The 23474-nt window shown below is 43.6% G+C and overlaps 1 protein-coding gene and 1 long non-coding RNA gene across 3 annotated transcripts in view; both read right to left on the bottom strand.

The window, feature by feature from the left end:
- Window positions 1-23474, bottom strand: part of LOC134577512 (uncharacterized) — a 747008-nt gene that overhangs the window by 16295 nt on the left and 707239 nt on the right. The window lies entirely within an intron of this gene.
- LOC134577509 (tetraspanin-4-like) overlaps window positions 1-23474 on the bottom strand; it is an 83501-nt gene that overhangs the window by 14521 nt on the left and 45506 nt on the right. The window contains exons 2-5 of one of the 2 annotated variants that reach the window (XM_063436277.1): window positions 14668-14747; window positions 6059-6250; window positions 4776-4850; window positions 3575-3676 (exon numbers count right to left, since the gene is read on the bottom strand). In XM_063436277.1, the coding sequence (XP_063292347.1) occupies window positions 3575-3676; window positions 4776-4850; window positions 6059-6250; window positions 14668-14736 (438 nt within the window). In that variant the 5' untranslated portion in view covers window positions 14737-14747. Of the gene's footprint in view, window positions 1-3574; window positions 3677-4775; window positions 4851-6058; window positions 6251-14667; window positions 15706-23474 lie in introns of those variants that run through there. The other variant, XM_063436276.1, reaches the window with a different exon arrangement.

The following is a 23474-nucleotide window of genomic DNA, read 5'->3' as shown; positions in this document are numbered from 1 at the left end:
ACGACTACAGATAATGGATGCAGAAAAAGAGAAGGTTCCATGGCACGACAAACCTCTCCATGGGGCAGATAGTGGATGTGGCTCACATTACAAAAGCCTACCAGTGGCTGGAAAAAGCAGCACTGAAAGACAGCACTGAGGTACTAATCCGAGCAGCACAGGAACAAGCACTCAGCATCAGATCAATAGAAGCAGGGGTCTACCACACAAGGCAAGACCCAAGGTGCAGACTGTACAAAGAGGCCTCTGAAACAATCCAGCATATAGCATCAGGGTGCAAGATGTTAGCTGGGACAGCATACATTGAGGGGCACAAGTTGCTGGGATTGTGTACTGAAATATCAGTACATAATATGGGCTGGACCTGCCTAAGTCCAGATGGGAGAGACCACAAAGGGTAGTTGAGAATGACAGGGCTAAGATCCTGTGAGATTTTCAGATCCAGACAGACAAGTAAGTACTGGCCAACCAACCTGACATTGTAGTTGTGGACAAGGAACAGAACAATGCAGTGGTGCCGGATGTTGCAATACTCAGTGACTATAACATCAGGAAAAAGAAACATAAGAATGTGGACAGGAATTCGGGCAGGAATTTTGGCGACTCGTTCATTTGTCTGAAAGATGAATAAATGAATAGAAATGACAAAGAACAAGCAAAGACTGAACTACAAGACGGTCTTCGTTCGTTCAGTTTATTAGATTGACGGAGCTACCGGCACGTGCCTCCCTCCTTGTAATATGTAAATGCTTTCCTATGGAGCTGTCCTAATGCGCTAGCTCATCAAGTCGGGGAAGGAGGAGCCAAGCCGGAGCCTGACCCAGTGCTGTGGGACTTTGTCGCTGGATTCAAGTAAGTGATAAAGGAGTTCTACGCTGCGGGGGGAGACAAGTTTGCCTTCCTAGCACTATAGTTCCTAGCCTATAGTTGCCCTTTAAAAGTTTACTCCAAGCACCATGACAGAGATTTAAAAGTGGTTATGGTTCTTGGAGTCTGTACGTGTAGCATTTTGCTACAATGCAGTTTATATGCAGTTTAACCCCTTTGCTCCGGAGGTATAACTCCACATCTTGCAGTGCTACTTGGGCGTCATTAGAGTCTAGAACAATAGTTCTGGGCTGGCTAATGTCAATTCTGTTCAAATTTAGTAGTAGTGTGCCATTCACTGATTGAGAGCAGTCAGCTTACGTTCTTAGCCAACAAATAGACCGGATCGGATTCCTGCTTCTGTATCTCAGAAGTAGTGGAGACAGGGAGCGGTACCTGGTGGTCCCCATGTAAGAAATCAAACTGTTCTAAAACAATATGTAAACTTACAATGGGGACGCCAGGGCACCATAACATTACAGTGCGTGTAGTAGTTATGGTGTTTGCAGCGTTCTTTAACATGTCAGACGGTGCCAATGCATTGCACTTAAAAGGTTAAAAGACAGTTCTTACTTGGGAAAAAAAAGACTCTGTAAATGAGGAATTAACTAATAGTTTAATTAAATCTCACTGATACTAAACTTCTATATCCACAGTTGGGCTTTGTGTAATATGTTGGTGCTTTATAAATAATAAAAATATTAAATTATAGATGACACGTAAAGTCCTTCTATTTCATATTGCAGAAGTGATGGATCAGTTGGATTGAGGGATTTGTTAAGCCCGGATATAATGACAGCAAAGTGCTGTGATTAATGGATCACTTACAATCTCTGACCTTCAACGTGAAACTCCGTGAACAAGGACAAATATACGCATGATACGTCATACATGGATGATGATACCACCATTACTTGCAGGATATCAAGGCAGAGTATTAAATAAGGAGCAATCACTGTGGGAACCAGTAGAACACCGGAGTTTCCAGGAGGCCCTCAGGTGCACGCTTACTTCAGAGGGGTTCAACCGTTCTCGAACGGGTTATCCCCAAAGTGTGCCTCCAGTGCTAATCTGAAGGTCCCCAAGGCGACATCCAGCTTCTGAATCACAGTTTCGGGAAGTGTGGAGTACCGCCAGTCAGTGGAGCCACAGCTTAGATTACACCGGTCAGCTGACGCTCTAAGTCAATCAGTAGCTCCCCATTGATTAAAAAAAAAGGTCTGCTTGGGGGACCTGCAGATCAGCTCTAGAGGCACACTATGTTTCTTTGGAGTTGGATGGCAATGCTAAGAGTTCTGGGATAACCTTAGCCCAAACGGAAATCTCCTGTTACCCTAGAGGAGTCAAACAAGGTTTGACAACAACAGGAAGGAGTGCATCTAAATACTTCTTGTACCATAACCATTACAATCAACTGTAATGCTAATAGTGCAAAAATGTATGAACATGGATCAGACTTTCTTATTCCTTGCAGGGTCGGCGATAAGGCGATACAGGCGGCTGCCTTAGGGCACACCGGGTCCAGCTGACCGGCAGGAGGAGGGCACAGCACTGCGCTCCCCTCCTGCCGGTCTCTGTATGTAGCGTGGCCGAGCCGCGGACCGGGCTAGAGGAACTGGTTTCACTCTCCTCAGTCTGACAGAACTTGTTTCACTTTACCCCAATCCAGAAGGGGGTACGCTGGCACAGGATGTGCAAGGGTAATGACAGAGATGGGGGACTGGGGGAATGAAACATGTGAATGGAGGTGCTAGGGGAATGAAGCACATGATAGGGAGGGAATAATACACATGAAGGGAGGGTCTGATGGGGGAGATTAGACACCCAGAGGGGCAGGGGAAGGGAATAAGACATATGGGGGATGAGGCACAAGGAGGAGCTGGGGGGGCACAACGCGACCTAAAGGGACTGGGGGAGAAAGAGACACACAAATGGGGCTGTGGAGGGAAAAAGACACATCGAGCGGCTGGGGGGACAAAAAGACAGAGGGGCAGGGTTTTTTTGAGGGAGAGAAACACAGAAGAGCTGGGGACACACAAAGAGACACAGAGGGGCAAAAAAGACAGACAGGAGCTGGGGGAAGACTTTGGGAGGAGCTGGGGGGAGGGGGACACAGACACATAGAAAGGCTGGGGGAGAAAAAGACAAGGTGTTGGGGGAAGAGACACAGAGGGGCTGGAAAGGGGAGAAAGACACACAAAGGGGCTAGAGGGATGTAAGAGATACACAAAGGGTAGAGTAAAACAAAAGATGAATAAGATACACCAAATGGGATAAGACATTCAAAAGAGAGGATAATAAACACAAAAGGGGGGTAAGAAATTCAAGAGGGGGGTTAAGGGACACAGATGAAGATGCTTTTTTCGGGAGGATGGGGAGTGAGGGATGGGGCAGCAAAATGCATATTCGCCTGTGTAGCCAAAAATCCTTGCACTGACCCTGATTCCTTGCTAAGTCAGTCAATCATTTTATACAATTTAAACACTGTGCTTTCTGTAGCAGACTGATCGCTCCACATTTCAAAAATATAACTTTGCAATTCAATCTTTAGAAGTTTTTCTGCAGTGTGCTCTATTTTTTCCATTGAACGTTACCAGTGACAAATACGGTAGCTCCCATAAACTCTTAGATTCCAGTTCACAGACACTTAGCCAGAAACTTTTTGTATTAGTGAATTTCCAGCAATGTGGACTTGGATTTCGTTTACCTGTGTCTGCACAATGTCCCACGCATTAGTCAGTCCAAGATTTCCATTTGTTTTATAAAGCTTAAGTCCCTTTTTCAGGTCTTCCTGAGCGTAACTGTGAAACTGCAAAAAGAAAAAAAAGTTTACAGAAAAAAAACCACATCAGTCGAGCAACCATTTAATCATGTATGTGTGTAAACGTATGAAGTATGCAATCTGCAAGACGGTTATTTTAACCCCTTAAGGACCAAACTTCTGGAATAAAAGGGAATCATGACATGTCACACATGTCATGTGTCCTTAAGGGGTTAATGTGACCCGTCACCCCAAAAAAGATCATGTCTGTTAGCGCTCACATATTATGAATAGACGACTGGCTCTGATGCACTGCGGTACCCCCTGGGTTGCTCACGAATATCCAGAAATGCTCGTTATTTTTCAGGAACACATTCAATGACACAACATAACAAACATCTAACCCGGGAAGTTGGAGTATGGGAGCTATATCAGGTCTCTTGTGCCAAACGTGGGGCAGTTGGGGGAGGTATGCTAACTTGTGACATATAAAAAAAAATTCTACAAATACAATTCATATGATGCGAGAGGACAATTTGTGACATTTTCCCAAAGGGCATGCAGGAGCATTAGCTTTGTATACACGATACTTATTACACACAGACATGACTAAAAATCATGTTGATCACAGCAAGCCTTGTACCCCTCAATATGTGGTTCTTTTAATGGAGCTAAGGATTCTGGGTTGAAACACACATAGGTTCCTATAGAGTCCCTATAGTGTGAATTGTCAGGAGTTTTAATATTTTAGGTAAGAATAGAAGATCTAAAAATATAGCCGAGTGTATGACAGTGCACAACATCAGTAAAACACACAGTAACGCACAGCGAGCTTGAGTGTGTCACAGAAATCCACAGCAACATCCATCGCATTGATCTGGTTTAAACTACAGTAAACTGATTTAGAAGGTAATATCAGCAAATAAAATGTTTTATTCTTGGTGTGAATGAGTTACCCTATAATATAAGCAGCAGTCTTTAATATATGTTAATATTGCCCTGCTCATGACTACCTTGTAAATCTCTCAGGAAGTACCAACACCACTTGCAGATACCATTTTGATTAAAAGCTGGCTTTGTTTAATATTAAAGGGAGGCCCAGAAAGACACTCTCAAGACCTGTTCAGCCATTTTGAAACACACTTACCTCTTCTTTGTACGTGAGGAACAGAATCATGCTAATCATCTCAAGAAGGAAGATAATGAGTAAAACCACGAAAAACTGAATAGGGAAAAAAGAAGAGTATAGTGTGAGATATGAGCGTGAACACAATGCACACCTTTTATTTGAGCGTTGTGCACCTAGTGTAGAAGACACCTGGGGCAATGCCACGTGTTGGCCGGCACAGCTCTGACTCGTATTTCTACAAAATATCAACACACGGAATAACGGAACTTTAACAAACCTTCTGAAATTCTTGTTTATTCAATAAAGCGGCGTAGTTAAGCTGACAAAATGTAGGAAACAAGGGTCAAATCAGAAAAGTGTATCAAGTCTTGATTCTTACAATTTAGCCATTTTGTCCTACATCTTGTAATTCAATATTCAACACACAGTTTAGTCAGTAAACACCCCAATGGACTGTGGAAATATGAACTACAACAGATGGTGTCCTAATATTAAGTGCAATGAAGACATCTGTAAACAAGATGGAGGTATGCAAATTCAGGCCCATTCAATAAAAGATCAAACATTTTTCAAACAGATTTTCCTGTAGCCTCAGGTACAGAATGTATCCTTGTTTCCATAACAGTTTCATTAGAATTCTCCTATTCTTTGAACAAGTCCAATAAAAGACAGATTAAATGAATTCTTTGACTTAAAAATCCATTAGTAATTAAAGGGACACTATAGTCACCAGAACATCTACAGCCTAATGTAGTTGTTCTGGTGGGTATAGGCTGTCCCTGCAAGCATTTTAATATAAAAGCTGCCTTTTTAGAGAAAAGGCAGTGTTTACATTGCCACCTAAGGACACCTCCAGCAGGCGTCACTCAGACGGCCAGTGGAGGTGCTTTCTGGCTCAGTGCTGCACACTGTTCAGCTATGATGTACGTGTATCCATGCTCTGCATGGAAATGCTGAACTTTCTCTATAGAGATGCATTGATTTAATGCATCTCAATGAGGAGGTTCTGACTGGTTAGGGCAGCGTTTGGCTCCGCCAAGCATTGGATTGGCTAAGATTATAATTTCTGATGATGTCAGCCATGAAAGCAGATCAAGGGCAGGAATGACGCCGGGTGTGGCTCTAGAATGAAGGTAAGTTTTATTACCTTTTAAGGGGGGCAAGCCACCTAAATGGTGATCTTAACACTATATAGTATGAAATACATGTTTGTGTTCCTGATCCTATAGTGTTCCTTTAATATTTTGTCAGCATTGTTAAAAAGAGGGCCATTTTGTATTCCGGAACTACGCCGAACTTACCGTGAGCAAAAGGCAGCGGTGTTCGGTCACGGCACCCAGGCAGCCAATGAAACCTACTATCATTATGACAGAGCCAGTGACCATGAACAGGCTGGCGGCTGAGAGCGAAGGGAAGGAGATGGATAGCGTGGCAAATTTCCCCTGGGTGACAGCCAGCCAAACGCCAACTCCAAGAATGCCACATCCTCCAAGCTGTAGGGGAGCAAAAAGGGAGAGCTAAAAAAAATAAAACAAAAACAAAAAACTACAAAAATTCCATCGGCACTTTTTCGTCTGACTGAGGAATCATCTACAGAAACACAAACCAGGCAGACATATTTCAGAGCAAAGATGATGTTTTTAGAATCCAGGAAAAACGTGCAGCTATTGCTATGTACACGGAGAGTGTAGCCTGCTTTTTTGTTTGTCTTTCTCCTGCATGTGTAAGTAAGCTCATCATCATAATTCTATCATATACAGACGACATCTCAAATATATTTGTGTCACTTACTGTACGTTTTGTTAAATGTGTGTATCTTTGTTGCCCCAAAGCAGTAATACACCAGAGGTAACAAAAAAAAACAAAAAACTCGTTTTTGCTCTGTTATTCACCCTGGTAATGACTGGTATAGTAGTACAAATGTGGCCAAGTAATTGAAGAAATCAATCAGCCTAGCTAGATGCTAATGTAATGTGTAAGTAATCATTCACATTAAGGTAGATTTATTAAGAGTGGATAAAAAAAACTGTATCATAAATCACCATGAATTATGTTATATATGTGACGTGCTGTTATTTTATCTTCTGAATGATTTTCTACCGTTGTGTTCTTAATTTGATTGCTTTACGCTTTTCTGTTTACACAGCAAACATATCGTCTGTAATAACTGTACCTGAAAATGTGAGTTGTCTGCAAAAATTATAGTCTGTGAAAAGTAACCTGGAAACACTGGAATGAAGAGAGAATTTGTATCAGGAGGACTTCCCTCCAATGTTTGCAGTTTACTCCCACATATTAACTATTTTTCTGAATGGGAGGAGATAACCCACAATAAAGACAGAACGGTCAACATTTTTTTGGGATGTGGTCTCCTCCTAACCCTGGGCTCGACAAATTGGAGGCGCCAGGTCGCCATGGCGTGCGAGGGAGCAATAATCTTCCTGCAGTTCCTCTCTGCTCCCTTGCACGCTGTTTAGTGAATGCCGGAGTCGGAATATGACATCACTCCAGCCCCGGCATCACTACAGAGAGCGCGCAGGGGAACAGAAAGGAACTGCAGGAAGATAAGAAAGCAGCCCAGGGAAAGATCGACTCCAACTCTTCCAGAAGTAGGGAGGCTGTGTGGATTTAAATTAAAATAAACATAGCAATTTGTGAGTGTGTAAGAAAATGTGAGCGTGTCAAGAGTGTTTTGTGTGTCTGTCTGTCAGAGTGTGTGTATGTGTGTCAGTGTATGTGTGTGTTGTGTGTGTTTCTCAGTCAGAGTGTGTGCCTGTCATTGTATGTCTGTCAGAGTGTGTGTGTGTGCGCCTTTCAGTGTATGTCTGTCAGAGTGAGTGCCTGTCAGTGTATGTCTGTCAGAGTGAGTGCCTGTCAGTGTATGTCTGTCAGAGTGTGTGCCTGTCAGTGTATGTCTGTCAGAGTGTGTGTGTGTGCGCCTGTCAGTGTATGTCTGTCAGAGTGTGTGTGTGTGTGTGTATGTGTGTGTTTCTCAGTCAGAGTGTGTGCCTTTCAGTGTATGTCTGTCTGTCAGGGTACCTGTGGTCTCTACCTCTGAAAGAGGTAGAGACTTAGCTGTTCCTCCATCCAGACGGCCTGATGGCTCCCTTCCCCACGGTCTATCCGGTCATGCAAGGCCGGCCGCGAGGGAGTGACTGCCTTTTACAGCATCTAGGCAGGAAGTTGTCATCAGGACACTCCTCCGGAACGATCTGTCACTCAATTGCTGCAGGACCAATCAGGACGCCTCGGAGGCGTGGTTACTGCTCTGAACAGGGTATTTAACAGAGCTTCTTTCATTAGCTCATTGCCCTGTCGTGGTTCTAGCTTGTTCTAGTCACTCAGTGCTTGTGTATTCTATTATCCCTTTTGGTTTTGACACGGCTTGTTTACCTTACTCTGCTTATCTCTGTTACCCTTGATTCGGCTTGTCTCTCGCTTACCTGTCTTCTGTTACCCTCGACCTCGGCTTGTCTTTGACCATTCTATACTGTACTACTTACGTTAGTCCGGCCATTCTAAGGTCCGGTATACGTATCTGGCTACTGTTTGTACTCTGCGTGTTGGATCCCTGTCCCGATCCTGACATTACGACAGGGCCAATGGATCCTGCAAGTACAAACAGTCAGCTGGCTTCTCCTGAACCTAGGTTTGAGGCCATGGATCACAGAATGGATCAGATGGCGCTTGCGCTACAGGCTCTATTATCTCGTGCCAATAACCCACCAGAGGAGATACGTAATACCCCTGTTTCTCCTGTCGGTTCAGGTCTAGAGGTAGCCACAGTGGGTGCTTCTTCTCGCATTACCCCCCCAGTACGCTATGGTGGGGCTCCTGAGAAGTGTCGTGGTTTCTTAAACCAAATTAGTATCCACTTTGAATTGCAACCTCGCTCTTATCCTACAGATAGGGCAAAGGTAGGATTTATTATCACCCTACTTATTGAGAAAGCTCTGAGATGGGCCAACCCATTATGGGAGAACGATAACCCATTAGTTTATAACTATAACGCCTTTGTAGCTGCTTTTAGAAGAACATTTGACCCTCCAGGTAGAAAGGTTAATGCAGCCAGATTACTGTTGCGTCTGAGACAGGAGAACCGAACACTGGTGGATTATGCACTAGAGTTCAGGTCTCTGGCGTCAGAGGTCAAGTGGAATGAGCAGGCGTATATGGATGTATTTTTGAATGGCTTATCTGAAGTAATCCTTGATGAGGTTGCTACCAGAGAACTCCCCGAGAATTTAGAGGATTTAATTTCGTTCATCTCTCGTATAGATGAACGTTTAAGAGAGAGACAGAACACTCGAGAGAGGACCCGGAGACCTTCTTTTAGGTTAGCCCCCGCTTTTCCAAGTCCTGACTCCACGGTATCTTTGCTTCCTGAACCTATGCAGATAGGGTATACCCGCCTCTCTGAGGAGGAAAGACAGTACAGGAGAAGAGAGGGTTTGTGTATGTATTGTGGAGCTAAGGGTCATTTACTCTCGAACTGTTCTAACCGCCCGGGAAACGCTCGCACCTAAGTCTCTCTAGAGGACAGGCCTTGGGTGTTTCTATATTGTCCTCTACTCCTAATTATAAAGATCACAGGCTTCTGCTACCAGTTTCCTTAACTTGCGGGAGGGAAGTAGTAAGGGCTATGGCTTTGATAGATTCCGGTGCTGCTGAGAATTTTATCGACCAAGCCTTTGCTAGTAAAAACAATTTCCCATCCCAGCTAAGGGAAACACCCTTGGCCGTTGAGGCCATAGATGGTAGACCACTACTAGACCCTGTTATCTTTCGTGAGACCATACCCATTGATTTAAATGTTGGTATCCTACACGTGGAGAAGTTATCTCTTCTGCTCATTTCGTCTCCTTCCGTTCCCATAGTTCTGGGGTATCCATGGTTGAAAGAACATAACCCTATTATCGATTGGGAGTTAGGGGAGATACTCTCGTGGGGCCAGGGCTGCCAGGATCGGTGTTTGTGCAAGGTTTCTCCATTAGCTAATATTAACATACAGGAAAATCCTACTCAGTCCACAGAAAGACAAATACCAGACCTTTACCTAGACTTAAGGGCAGTGTTTGACAAGAAGAATGCCGATTCTTTGCCGCCACACAGGTCATTTGACTGTAAAATTAAGCTTCTACCCGGGACTATGCCTCCGAGGGGCCATGTATATCCTTTGTCTGTTCAGGAAAACTCGGTTCTAGAAGAGTATATTCAGGAGAATTTAGAAAAGGGATTCATCAGGAGGTCTTCTTCTCCGGCCGGGGCGGGGTTCTTTTTCATTAAGAAGAAGGATGGCACGCTGAGACCTTGTATCGATTACCGAGGCTTGAATAAAATAACTGTCAGAAATGCCTATCCTATCCCACTGATTACCGAGTTATTTGATCGTCTTAAGGGCTCCAAAATCTTCACCAAGTTAGATCTCAGAGGGGCTTACAATTTGGTGAGAATCCAGCAAGGTCACGAGTGGATGACGGCATTCAATACCCGGTATGGCCATTACGAATACACTGTTATGCCATTTGGACTATGCAATGCTCCTGCAGTATTTCAGGATTTGATTAATGAGGTACTTAGGGAGTTTCAGCATGATTGTGTTATTGTTTACCTGGACGACATACTAATACACTCTAAGGAGATTGAGACTCACCATAGACAGGTCAGAAAGGTGTTACACAAACTTCTGCAACATGGTCTATACTGCAAATTGGAGAAGTGCAGTTTTGATCAGTCTCAGGTAGACTTTCTTGGGTACGTGATTTCTGGGGAAGGTTTTAAAATGGATCCTGGTAAACTCCAATCTATTTTAGACTGGCCTTTGCCCAAAGGACTCAAGGCTATCCAAAGGTTTATTGGTTTTTCCAACTACTATAGGCGCTTCATTAAGGGTTACTCCTCTATCATTGCGCCTATTACCAATATGACCAAACAAGGGGCTGATACTAAGTTCTGGTCTGAGGAAGCTCTTGGTGCTTTTAAGACTCTCAAGGAACTTTTTGCCTCAGCTCCCATTCTAGTTCATCCTGATACGACTCTGCCTTTCTTGCTCGAGGTCGATGCTTCTGAGACAGGAGTTGGGGCTGTTCTGTCTCAAAGGTTAGGGGTGGATAAACCGTTACACCCTTGTGGTTTCTTCTCTAAAAAATTTTCTGGGCCTGAGAGCAGATATGACATCGGGGAGAGGGAACTGTTAGCGGTCATTAAGGCTTTAAAGGAGTGGAGACATTTACTGGAAGGGACACTACACCCTGTTACTATTCTAACGGATCATAAGAACTTGTCTTATATTGGGGAGGCTAAGCGCTTGTCCGCCAGGCAGGCTCGCTGGGCCTTGTTCCTCACTCACTTTAATTATGTACTTACGTATAGACCTGGTTCTAAGAACTCTAAAGCCGATGCTTTGTCTCGTCAACATGAACCATCCACTATAACTGAACCACTTCTGTCCTCCATAGTTCCTAAGGGGAATATCATCGCGAACACGAATCTCAGGATTCACTCTCCATTGCTTTCTGAGATCATGAAGTTTCAACATTTGGCACCCAAACAGACCCCTGGGGATCGACACTTCGTTCCTGCCGCTCTCCAACTGGAGGTGCTACGCTGTCTCCATAACAGCAAGGTGGCTGGGCATCCTGGCATCCGCAAGACTTATGCGCTGGTCTCTAAAGATTTTTGGTGGCCTGACTTACGCAAGGATATTAAAGAATTCATCGGGGCATGCGAAGTTTGTACCAAGACCAAGCTACCCCATTTGCTTCCATGCGGATTTCTGCACCCTTTAGAGGTTCCTGAAAAGCCTTGGTCCTGCCTGGCAATGGACTTCATTGTTGATTTGCCTATTTCTAAAAAGCAGACTGTCATCCTCACTGTGGTAGACAGATTTACTAAAATGGCTCACTTCATTCCCTTACCTAAACTCCCATCTTCGCCCGAGTTAGCGGAGATATTCGCCAGGGAGATTTTCCGTTTGCATGGGATACCTTCCCAAATTGTCTCTGACAGAGGCTCCCAATTTGTTTCCCGTTTTTGGAGATCATTCTGCTTCCAACTAGGCATCAAATTGAATTTCTCCTCTGCCTATCATCCTCAGTCCAATGGAGCTGCTGAACGCACTAACCAAAAAGTTGAACAATATTTACGTTGTTTCGTTTCAGAACACCAGGACGATTGGGTCGGTTTGATTCCTTGGGCGGAGTTTGCACATAACAATCTCATTTGTGATTCTACGCATTCTAGCCCTTTTTTCTTGAATTATGGCTTTCATCCTTCCATCCTTCCTTCGGAGTCTTCTTCTCAAGGGATACCGTCGGTGGATGTTCATGTTGCCAATTTAAGAAAGTTGTGGGATCGAACTCGACAAATCCTTCTGCACAATTCTACGCTGGTTAAAAAACACGCTGACAAACGTAGAAGGGCAGCACCGGTGTTTGTTCCAGGCGATAGAGTATGGTTAAGTACTAGAAATATTCGGTTAAAAGTGCCGTCCATGAAATTTGCTCCTCGATATATTGGACCGTACAGGGTACTGTCTCAAATTAACCCAGTTGCGTATCGTTTAGCGTTGCCTAATGCCTTACGCATTCCTAATTCATTTCATGTTTCCTTGCTAAAACCATTAATATGTAACAGGTTCTCCTCCACGATCGCCCCTCCCCGCTCAGTTCAGGTGGAGGGTCAGGAGGAGTATGAGGTCAATTCCATCGTTGATTCTCGAATCTCCCGAGGGAAACTGCAATATCTGGTCGATTGGAAGGGTTATGGTCCTGAGGAGAGAAGTTGGGTACCTCAGGAGGAGGTGCATGCTCCCCGTCTCCGCAGGGCGTTCCACTCTCGCTTCCCTTCTCGCCCTGGTGTATTCCGCCCGGTGGGCGTATCTGAGAGGGGGGGTACTGTCAGGGTACCTCTGGTCTCTACCTCTGAAAGAGGTAGAGACTTAGCTGTTCCTCCATCCAGACGGCCTGATGGCTCCCTTCTCCACGGTCTATCCGGTCATGCAAGGCCGGCCGCGAGGGAGTGACTGCCTTTTACAGCATCTAGGCAGGAAGTTGTCATCAGGACACTCCTCCGGGAACGATCTGTCACTCAATTGCTGCAGGACCAATCAGGACGCCTCGGAGGCGTGGTTACTGCTCTGAACAGGGTATTTAACAGAGCTTCTTTCATTAGCTCATTGCCCTGTCGTGGTTCTAGCTTGTTCTAGTCACTCAGTGCTTGTGTATTCTATTATCCCTTTTGGTTTTGACACGGCTTGTTTACCTTACTCTGCTTATCTCTGTTACCCTTGATTCGGCTTGTCTCTCGCTTACCTGTCTTCTGTTACCCTCGACCTCGGCTTGTCTTTGACCATTCTATACTGTACTACTTACGTTAGTCCGGCCATTCTAAGGTCCGGTATACGTATCTGGCTACTGTTTGTACTCTGCGTGTTGGATCCCTGTCCCGATCCTGACACTGTCGAAGTGTGTGTGCCTGTCAGTGTATGTCTGTCAGAGTGTGTGTGTGCCTTTCAGTGTATGTCTGTCAGAGTGTGTGCCTGTCAGTGTATGTCTGTCAGAGTGTGTGCCTGTCAGTGTATGTCTGTCAGAGTGTGTGTGTGTGTGTGTGTGTGTTTCTCAGTCAGAGTGTGTCTTTCAGTGTATGTCTGTCAAAGTGTGTGTGCCTGTCAGTGTATGTCTGTCAGAGTGTGTGCCTGTCAGTGTATGTCTGTCAGAGTGTGTGTGTGTGTGTGTGTTTCTCAGTCAGAGTGTGTCTTTCAGTGTATGTCTGTCAAAGTGTGTGTGCCTGTCAGTGTATGTCTGTCAGAGTGTGTGTGTGTGCGCCTGTCAGTGTATGTCTGTCAGAGTGTGTGTGTGTGTGTGCCTGTCAGTGTATGTCTGTCAGAGTGTGTGTGTGTGTGTGTTTCTCAGTCAGAGTGTGTGCCTTTCAGTGTATGTCTGTCGAAGTGTGTGTGCCTGTCAGTGTATGTATGTCAGAGTGTGTGTGTGTTTCTCAGTCAGAGAGTATGTTCCTGTCAGTGTGTGTGTCTGCTTAGGTATCTGCCCCCTCCGATCACACGAAAAAGGTGTTTTTTTCTCACCTTTTTGCCCCATGCCGTGCCAGTTTTTCTGTGACTAATCCCGCCTCCATGGCTGAGATTATCAATGATCTCAGCTAAGCCAATGCTTTCCCAAAGGGAAAGCACTGGGAGGATATTTCCGCTGTGCAAATCAGCATTTCTTCATAGAGATGCTTTGAATCAATGCATCTCTATGAGGAACATTCAGCGCCTCCATGCAGAGCGTGGAGACGCTGGACATGGATGCTGCACACTGTGCAGCTCTGACGTAGGACTTCAGAGGCCGTCTAAGTGACTGTCACTAGAAGTGTTACCAAGCAGCAATGGAAACAGTGCCTTTTCTCTGAAAAGGCAGCATTCACATTGAAAAGCCTGCAGGGACAGGCTATAGACACCAGAACAACTACATTAAACTGTAGTGATTCTGGTGACTTTAGTGCCCCTTTAAGAATTGCATTTTTCTTGTTGAAAATTAAACTTTGTTAGTTTAAAAAAACAAAAAACTGGCTCCTATTCCAAAACAAATTTGTCAAGCCCTGTCTTAACCTACATGTCCATGAAAGGGCTCAGGATGCCTTAACGCGGATCGGTTTAAACAAATCTTTTCAATTTACGTATTGGTATTATATGGAGGCACAAATATAGCCCCCTATACAATGGGGTGTGGTCTCATCTACTTTAAGAGATTTTCTGGCTAATGTATCAGAATCAGATTTGGATTTTAAAGTAATTTTATATGATGCCCTGACTGTTCTACTCTGCTTTTTGGCTTTTAATAATATAGATATTGTAGGGGGAAAAAAAAGAGAAAAGTTTGGTAATGAGAATACATGTAAAAATCGCACTCACCCAGAAGATGAGGTTAAAGACGAACATCGTGATTTTGATGCACAGGAGGCAGCTCCGAGTCATACTCATCTTCTTCAGCTCTAGGAGTAAAAGAAAGGAAAGATCCAGATACAGAACAATCACTCGATTTTCCTTTTTGCCTTCTCCAACAGAGGCTTCTTCTGGATTTGGCTGAACCCCACTGAAGGAAGAACTATTGCCTACCCCCCATCTCCCACTATACACCCCCTTCCAGCGAGCTCTTCGCCCTCTAGGTGGGGAGCTTTGGCTGTAGCTAGGGTCATCACTACTGGACGTTTGCATTTTCCAAACAATGGTCCAAATATCTGGTAGAGAGGGAAAGATCAGTCTGGTTCTCGATTATTTTCTTTTTGAAGATTACAAGTCAAATTCAGCCGTGGCAAAGTTTTACCTAAGTATGTTAGATAATGGACTCTTCATCAATCTGTAATGTCTAAGAAAACAACCCACTTCCTCATGCAATCATCATCATCTGGTCCTTTTTTTTTAGCTTTTTCTTCACAATGTATATGATAAATAAAGGTTAGTCATTGTCATTGAAATTTCCGATTTCTTCCTGAAAAATATTCAGGTCTTATACACTGCATATCATATACCCGAACATTTTTTAAAACTGGGGGCAACATGACAGAAGACATGACCGTCAACGATGGAGAAACATTAACTGCCCCAAAGAGCCGGAACTCTAAAACTCTATCAAGCAAAGTTCTAAATGAAATATTGCGTTTCAAAGACAAAACATTTGAAGGTGTTTATAACGAGTTCGTTTAAGTTATTAATGCTTTTGATCTTCTATGCCGATTTCAGTTCGCACTTTGAGGGGAAGAAACCTACACTAATTAGAGGTGAAGACTTTGCATAACCTTGGGCTTCGTTTTATACAATTTCCCAAAGGAGCAAGATGAAAAGCCACACAGGAGAATAAAAAACTACAGAACTCAAAACGGAATACATGAATGAAAATAAACTTCGCAAGTTGGGCATCAGCAAAGCTCCATGACAACAAAATTATGTATATATATATTTATATCTATATATGTTTTAAAAAAAAAGTTAAAAATAACGTACACACCAAATTAGTTACAAAGATGGTTTGTTTCCCATCGTATAATCTTCCCTTTTTCTGGTTACTTCTGCTATTGAATTTAAAAAGGTCAAGAATAATCCTATAAGTTCTCCATTCTTCAGCATAGTTTAAATGGATGAGTCAGAACTTTGCAATGAGAAAGTTGTGGGCAGAAAGCGAAAGGACCTCACATGGTAACTGACACAGCAGAAAAATTAAATCAACACCTCGCCATTTCCCAGAAGCCTTTGGGGAAACGTTGCAATAACTATGACCAGGAAACAAAATAGAGAAGATTGTTAAAAAGCCTTAAAACCACACTTTAAACCAAGTAACATGGTTACAGAAAAACTACGAGTTCAACCCGGTCCACGACTTTTGGCCAAACAATATATATTCATAAAACACTTGGTGGATCACAAACCACTTGAACATGTGTGATACCAGCAATAACTTTAGACAATAACCATCGAACTACTATACTTATGTTAAAATAGTTTTGAAGCAAAACATGAATTGGATTTGACAGGATCTACTTCCAGAAAAGAAACTAGGTAATCAATCCCATTTTATCTTTAATTGGTGTAAAATATGTACTACAAACAAAGCATATTTAAAAAAACAAAACCTACAATAGATATAAAAAATTGGGGGGGGAGGGGGGGATATTGAATAAGTATAGAGTGCTCACTATGTTCAACAACCTTAAATTATAACCCAATCCTGGCTACTTTTTCTTTAAACTTTCACCATTAAAGTAAGCTTAGAAAACAGACAAAAACCATTGCAACGATCGTGTGCCACAGCAGGGGATGTCTACAAAACGCCAGAAACAATGTAGCGGTTAGAGGACTGTTGAGCAGAACAAAATATTACCATATCGGAGGTCGAGATCTGGTTTTAAGTGTCAAATGACTGATTTAAAAAAAAAAAAAAATTACATTATTCAAAGAAAACACGTGATTTCCTCCCAAAAATGTTTACGCATCAGCTAAAGTAATAATAATAATAATAGAAAAATGGCACAAGGAGTTTCTCTACATGGTAGCTACGGAAAAAAATTTTTTTTTTTGTAAAAAACAAAATATAGTCTTAATATATCATGTTGTGATTTATGGCTCAAATACACAGTGAAAAATTGGTCACGGGTTAAAGTATAATATAAATGCTGTAAAAAAAATGATTTTTTCTTGACAGCAAATGAAACGAACAGAATTTCTGAAACGGTTTTAAATGAGTTTAACAAATAAATATAAAGTATAAAAAATATATATATAAATTGTAAAAGTAACAATAAATTAGGACTATAGTACAAAACAGCAATATTGTTCTTTATCCCATAGGTACAACACCCAATTTAGGTAGGAAGAAGATACATGGTTAAAACCAACATACAATTGAAAAGGTAAAGAATATGTCTAAATAGTAATGCACAAGGAAGATGTATAAATATGCAGGAGAGAGCTATACTCAATGACCAGAGACAGGTGCATTGTATCCAGAACAGTTAACAAAAAATAAATGTATAAATCAATAAATACAATTTCTTCAAGCTTTGATCATGGCAGGGGTGTGGGTGACTAGATTTATGTTCTTTTTTAATGACTGCAAAGGGTGTTCAACACTCATCGGACTAGGAAGTGCCCAGAGTGACTGGTCTTCATCCTTGCTGGGACCATATGTGACAGGAGCTGTTCTCCTCAGTGATAGGACCTCTGTTCTTCTGTGATAGAACTTGTACTCTAACGAGATGTCCGTGTGTTCTTCTGTGATAAAACTTGTACTCTAACGAGATGCCCGTGTCTTCTTCTGTGATAGCACCTTCTGTGACTAAATCAACGTTCTTCTTTGATAGAACCTTGTGTTTTTCTTTTGTGAACTAAATCAAAGCCAGATCTTTCAAAAGGGGTGTTTTTTTCCAATAAGGAGGTCCCCAATACTGCAGAACTGTCCTGTAAGTCTCGTCTCTGTGCGAGGTTCAGGTTACTGCAGAAGGTCAATCAGAAGGTCTCCTTGCAGGTTGAAGACACACTAACCATCCCTAAATAATTTGCTTGTTAGGTCCAGTTATCTCACTATTTGTAGGGCAAAGTATCAAAGGCTTTGTACCAACATCAATATCACCAACAACCCTTGGAACAAATGGTAAAAAGATAGCCCATCTTCAGCCGCTGCGAGCTCTCTGCACATTTCTTCTAGAATTCAGGAAGCGTGATCTGCAGTTGAGCCAACTTAATCTACAATGAAGCATTTTTTTTCTCTCTTACACACAACAGCAGGCACTAGCAATATAAATGAGGCGAAGCAGGAGTCTGCTTCAATAAATGAGGATCATCTATTAAAGCCCAGCTTGTTTGTCAATGACCAGACTGAGAAAACACTAAAACCCTACACGAGGGGACCGGCACTGGGAAACGAACGAGGTCTGCAGAGGTCTATTACAATCCGTGGCTGCAGTAAAGATCATGCATCTCGGATAGGTTGCTCTGTCGTCACTGATTTTCCTCGCATTGTCTATTCTGCTCTCTCAGCACATAATTACTTTTTCGCCCTCGTTGAGTTTGGTCTCTTGTCCTCCGGCTCTCAGTAGCAAATCTTCAGGGATCACTGCATACACCAGCAGTACTTTTCAGATACATTTTTATCACAAAATGCATCGTCAATACTATTATTAACAGTTAGAGGAATGCATTCCATTTTCAATGTTTTTGGAATTGCAAGAATCCATTTATCCACAAACAAATCTTCATTTTGATCGTTTAAAAAAAATAATAATAAAGAAAAATGTTATAGTGGCGTGAGCTTGTGTTACTGGGAAAACTGGTCGTTCTAGATACAGTACAGAGAGAATAGAAACGAGAAGGGAGAAAGAGAGAGCATGGGACCGATAGACAAGGGAGGTGTGGAGGGGGGATTGGTAGTCAATGCACAGAAAAGGACAGAGGTGTTGGGGGCGAGAGATGAGACAGTCAGAGAAACACATAAAAGTAGAGTAGAGGAAAACGAAGTAAAATATATTCAGTACGAACAGAGGAACAGTAGGAGTGAGTTGGGAAAGGGCAGATGGCGTGAAAAGCAGGCGGAACGAGAGGTGGTGATACAAGCAACGAAAAAAAGAGAGGGACTAAAAAAGAAATTAGAATTGCACTGGTTGTTGCAGAGTGAGATCGCACTGCAATGCAGCAACTTAATGGAAAAGAAGGAAGCATTTGCAAAGCTGTAAGATTAAATGATGGTTTTGTGGTCAGGAATCTTGGTATTATCTCCGGTACTAAAGGCATGTGGGTGTTGATAATAACATATCCAGATAGCTAGACACGGAGCCTGTCAATACAGCACGCAGGCACAGCAAATATAGATTCATTAACACACTTGGATATCTAACCCCTACACTAACGTTAAGCCAAACACTACACTAGAAATGAACAATAACCTCTACAGAACCCCAACACTAACCATTAACCGCTTTATTACTCTCAGTTCTCTGAAAATTACACCGTCGAATAAAACATTTATCTAGAACTTTGTAACTTCTTTTCATGCTCAATTTTCTTTTAAAATGTATATTAAACTTTTAGAAAATGACATCACAATCCAGCTCAGTCTAGGCACAGCTAGGGCATACAATGTAAATTAGGTGGAGAATAGAAACATTGTTTCGGTTCTAATCTTACGATATGTTAAAATAATGCAAGGGTCAAGAATGATGATTGCCAGGGGGACAAGATGGAGGCGCCCAGTTTAATGATAGATGTGTGGATATCTATTATTATTTTATTATTATATAGCGTCAGCAAATTCCGTAGCGCTGTACAATCTACACTTAAAGCGGCACTGTCATGGCCGAATCCCGTTTTTTTTTAACCCCCTCCAGCCTCCACTACACCTAACTGACCCCCTAGTCACCCCCAAATGCCCCTAAGCCCCCCAGATTACCTATTTTTTTATCTTTATTTTCTGCCCCGATCTTTATTCAGGGTGCCGCCATCTTTGTGTGGGTAGGTGAAGTCCCTGTGGGACACGTCATCTGCCCACACTAGATAGCACTGAGATTCCCGCACATGCCCAGTGAAACACCTGGACATGCGAACGGGAATTTAATCTATTCATTCATTCATCAGACAGACGAATGAATGAATAGAAAAATCAGATGAACAAACTAACACTGAGTATCAGTGTTCGTTTGTTCGTTCGGTTTATTACAAGGAGGGAGCTACCGGCGCTCAGCTCCCTCCTTGTAATATGTAACTATAGAAGCGGCAGGGAGCAGTGCTCCCCGCCACTTCATAAGCCCCCAGGTCCCCCTCTCACTCTCTGGGGGTCAATATGACCCCCATAATAGCACAAGGGAGATTAAAATCTCCCGAATGCCCCTACTCGCTATACCGCGAGTAGGGGCATGTCCACTAAACAGTGCACTGTTTAAAAAATAACCTACTAAATAACAAAAAGTTGGGGAGGACCTACTGTCCTCCCCCCGGCCCCCAATCCCTAAAAAGTGGGTGGGGGCCCTATATAAGAATAGGGGGGGGAATACTGTCCTGCCCCCCCCCCCGGCCCCCACCCCTAAGCGGTGGGTGGGGGCCCTTAAAAACAATAAAGGGGGGGACCTACTGTCCTCCCCCCAGCCCCCACCCCTGAGAGGTGGGTGGGGGCCCTATATAAGAATGGTGGGGGGGACCTGCTGTCCTCCCCCGCCCCCACCCCTGAGCGGTGGGTGGGGGCCCTACTGTCCTCCCCCCCTGGCCCCCACCCCTGAGCGGTGGGTGGGGGCCCTAAAAAACAATAAGGGGGGGACCGACTGTCCTCTCCCCCCCCCCGGCCCCCACCCCTGAGCAGTGGGTGAGGGCCCTAGAAAAACAATAAGGGGGGGGACCTACTGTCCTCCCCCCCTGAGCGGTGGGTGGGGGCCCTAAAAAACAATAAGGGGGGGACCTACTGTCCTCCCTCCGGCCCCCAGCCCTGTGCGGTGGGTGGGGGGCCGAAAAAGACAATAAGAGGGGAGGGACCTACTGTCCCCCCCCGGCCCCCACCCCTGAGCGGTGGGTGGGGGCCCTAAAAAAAACAATTAAGGGAGGGAGACCGGGGGGGAGGACAGTAGGTCCCCCCCCTTATTGTTTTTTAGGGCCCCCACCCACCGCTCAGGGGTGGGGGCCGGGGGGGAGGACAGTAGGTCCCCCCTCTTATTGTTTTTTTAGGGCCCCCACCCACCGCTCAAGGGTGGGGGCCCGGGGGGGAAGACAGTAGGTCCCCCCTCCTTATTGTTTTTTAGGGCCCCCACCCACCGCTCAGGGGTGGGGGCCAGGGGGGAGGACAGTAGTTTCCCCCTTATTGTTTTTTTAGGGCCCCCACCCACCGCTCGGGGTGGGGGCCGGGGGGAGAACAGTAGGTCCCCCCCCCTTATCCTTATTTAGGGACCCCACCCGCCGCGCAGGGGTGGGGGCGGGGGATGGACAATAGGTCCCCCCCATTGTGATTTATAGCTCCTACCCGCCGCGCAGGGGTGGGGGCCGGGGGAGGGGAGGACAGTAGCCCCCCCCATTGTCACTTAGGGCCCCCACCCGTCGCCTCACTGTTTAATATACATGCCCCTACTCGCGGTATAGCGAGTAGGGGCTGAATTTACTAATACTAAGTAATCTTTACTTAGTATTAGTAAATGTGGCTGAAAGACCAATTTAGGTCTTTCAGCCTTTTAGTAGATAGCTCCCTAATACCGTGGGAATTAGGGAGTTATCTACTAAGCGGCTGCAAGATGCAGCCACAGCACGAATAGGATCGGAGTTTCATTCATTCATTCATTCATTAAATTGCGATCCGAACAATGTACCGAATTGCATCCTAACACGAATGGAGAAACTCTTCTCATTCTGTTAGGATGCAATTCAGCAGTTTTGCCGGCGTTCTGTCTAAGTGACAGGACGTTCGGCAATACTGACAGGAAGCATCGTGGGAACAGGGAGGAAAGGTAAGGATCATGGGAAAATTGCTCTGACCAGCGGAAATGAAGCACACTTTGCTCCTCCGCTGGTCAGAGCTGGTCAAGCGGAGGAATCCTCCATAAGACAAAGAGTCCCTACTTTGTCTTATGATTTTAAAGAAAACTAAAGAAGACAGGAAGAAAAGAAGAATAGATCCTGAGAGAGGGAGAGAAGAGGAAGAGATTGAGGAAAGGTAAGTTCGGCATGACAGTGCCACTTTAAGTTTATTTTTTGAGACCTCACAAAAATATATTTACTAAATGTAGGGTTGAAGTAGAGATGAAATATGTTAAATAGAGGGCATAGATAAACATACAAATTTAGGTAAGTGACAATTCTCCGTTTATTGCGACGTCTCCAGAACGAGTTGATGGTATAATTATTTCACAATACACTCTCCATTATTATGTATCATATTTTATTAATGATTATTGCTAGGGTAGTGTAGGGGTTCAAATATTAGAGTTAGGGTAATGCAGGGGTTAATGTTTAGTGTTAGTGAATTGTAGCGACCAATGTATAGTGATAGAGTAGGGGTTAATGTTTAGAGACAGTGTAGAATATAGGTTAATATTACGTTTGTTGTGTTAGGGTAGTGTAGGGGTTGAGGAGCACTGGGACGTACCCATCTCCTTCCTGCCTGAAATTAGTAGGAGTTACAGTCCCAGGTGGCAGCTAATCAACTACTCTCATTAAAATTATGGCAGCTACTGATTTAAAATGTAACATGAATGCCCCAGTTCTGCCTGCGATTACAAACCACACACTGAACCGAGATGATCTGTGTATTATTCCCCGTTCATTAATAATAATAAATGATGTCACAATCCGTGCAGTACTGGGTTCTAAACCATAATCCGCCCGTTGAATTAACAGCCAATATGTAATTACATTTTTATCTTATGGCATTACACGGGAGTACGTGCCATAACAGTAATACTGCAGTGTGTACAGTAGATGGCTAAATCCCCCAGTGTATTCGCGTTATGTACCAGAGGAAGAAACTTGTCATATAAATGGCCTTTTCACTAAACACTGATTTTTCTGAGTTGCCAACTGGATCGCGGAACTCAGACCAAAAGAGCTGAGTTACTAAAATATATCCATCTTTGCTAAACTGGAAATAAATCCCAAATAAGCTAATTTGGTCCAATTTCTAAGCTGGCTCTTAGATAACTGTTTAGTGAATAACCTCCTGTTTTTTCCTCCTCTTTATATACAGAATGGTATTTTTAATACGTTGGGTTCTTCAAAAGATTAAATAGTAATATTACTCTGTATTGTTTCAGGCACAAAACTGCGTAGTTACGTGGATCTTTATTTAACAATGTGTTACTGGAGGTTAATGGAATATTTAATAATATTATTTTCTTATCTTAAGGGATTTGTTTAAGCTACCATGGGCCCCTACATTACGCCAGTCACTGAGATACTACATAAAGGACCACAACAGACATTTGTAATAAAAAGTCAACATGATCAACGATTTCTTCACAATGTTATGTTTGACGTCTTCCACCAGCTGGCAAAAGCTCAGCTCGGTATAAATATTTAGTTTCTACCGCAATGTCCAGTGATCTCTGTGGATTGTTAAGGTAGAGCACATCATCGAGGTACAATCGAAATAAGTAAGTGGGATGGGAACATCCAAAAAAATGGCTTAATGAAGAAAGACAGTTGATGTATTAGTGTTGAGAGTATGTGATTAACGTCGTGATATGATCTACTGCAGGATAAGG

The sequence above is a fragment of the Pelobates fuscus genome, chromosome 11 (genome assembly GCF_036172605.1).
Source record: "Pelobates fuscus isolate aPelFus1 chromosome 11, aPelFus1.pri, whole genome shotgun sequence".
NCBI classification, from domain to species: domain Eukaryota; kingdom Metazoa; phylum Chordata; class Amphibia; order Anura; family Pelobatidae; genus Pelobates; species Pelobates fuscus.
This window is presented reverse-complemented; position numbering and strand designations above follow the sequence as displayed.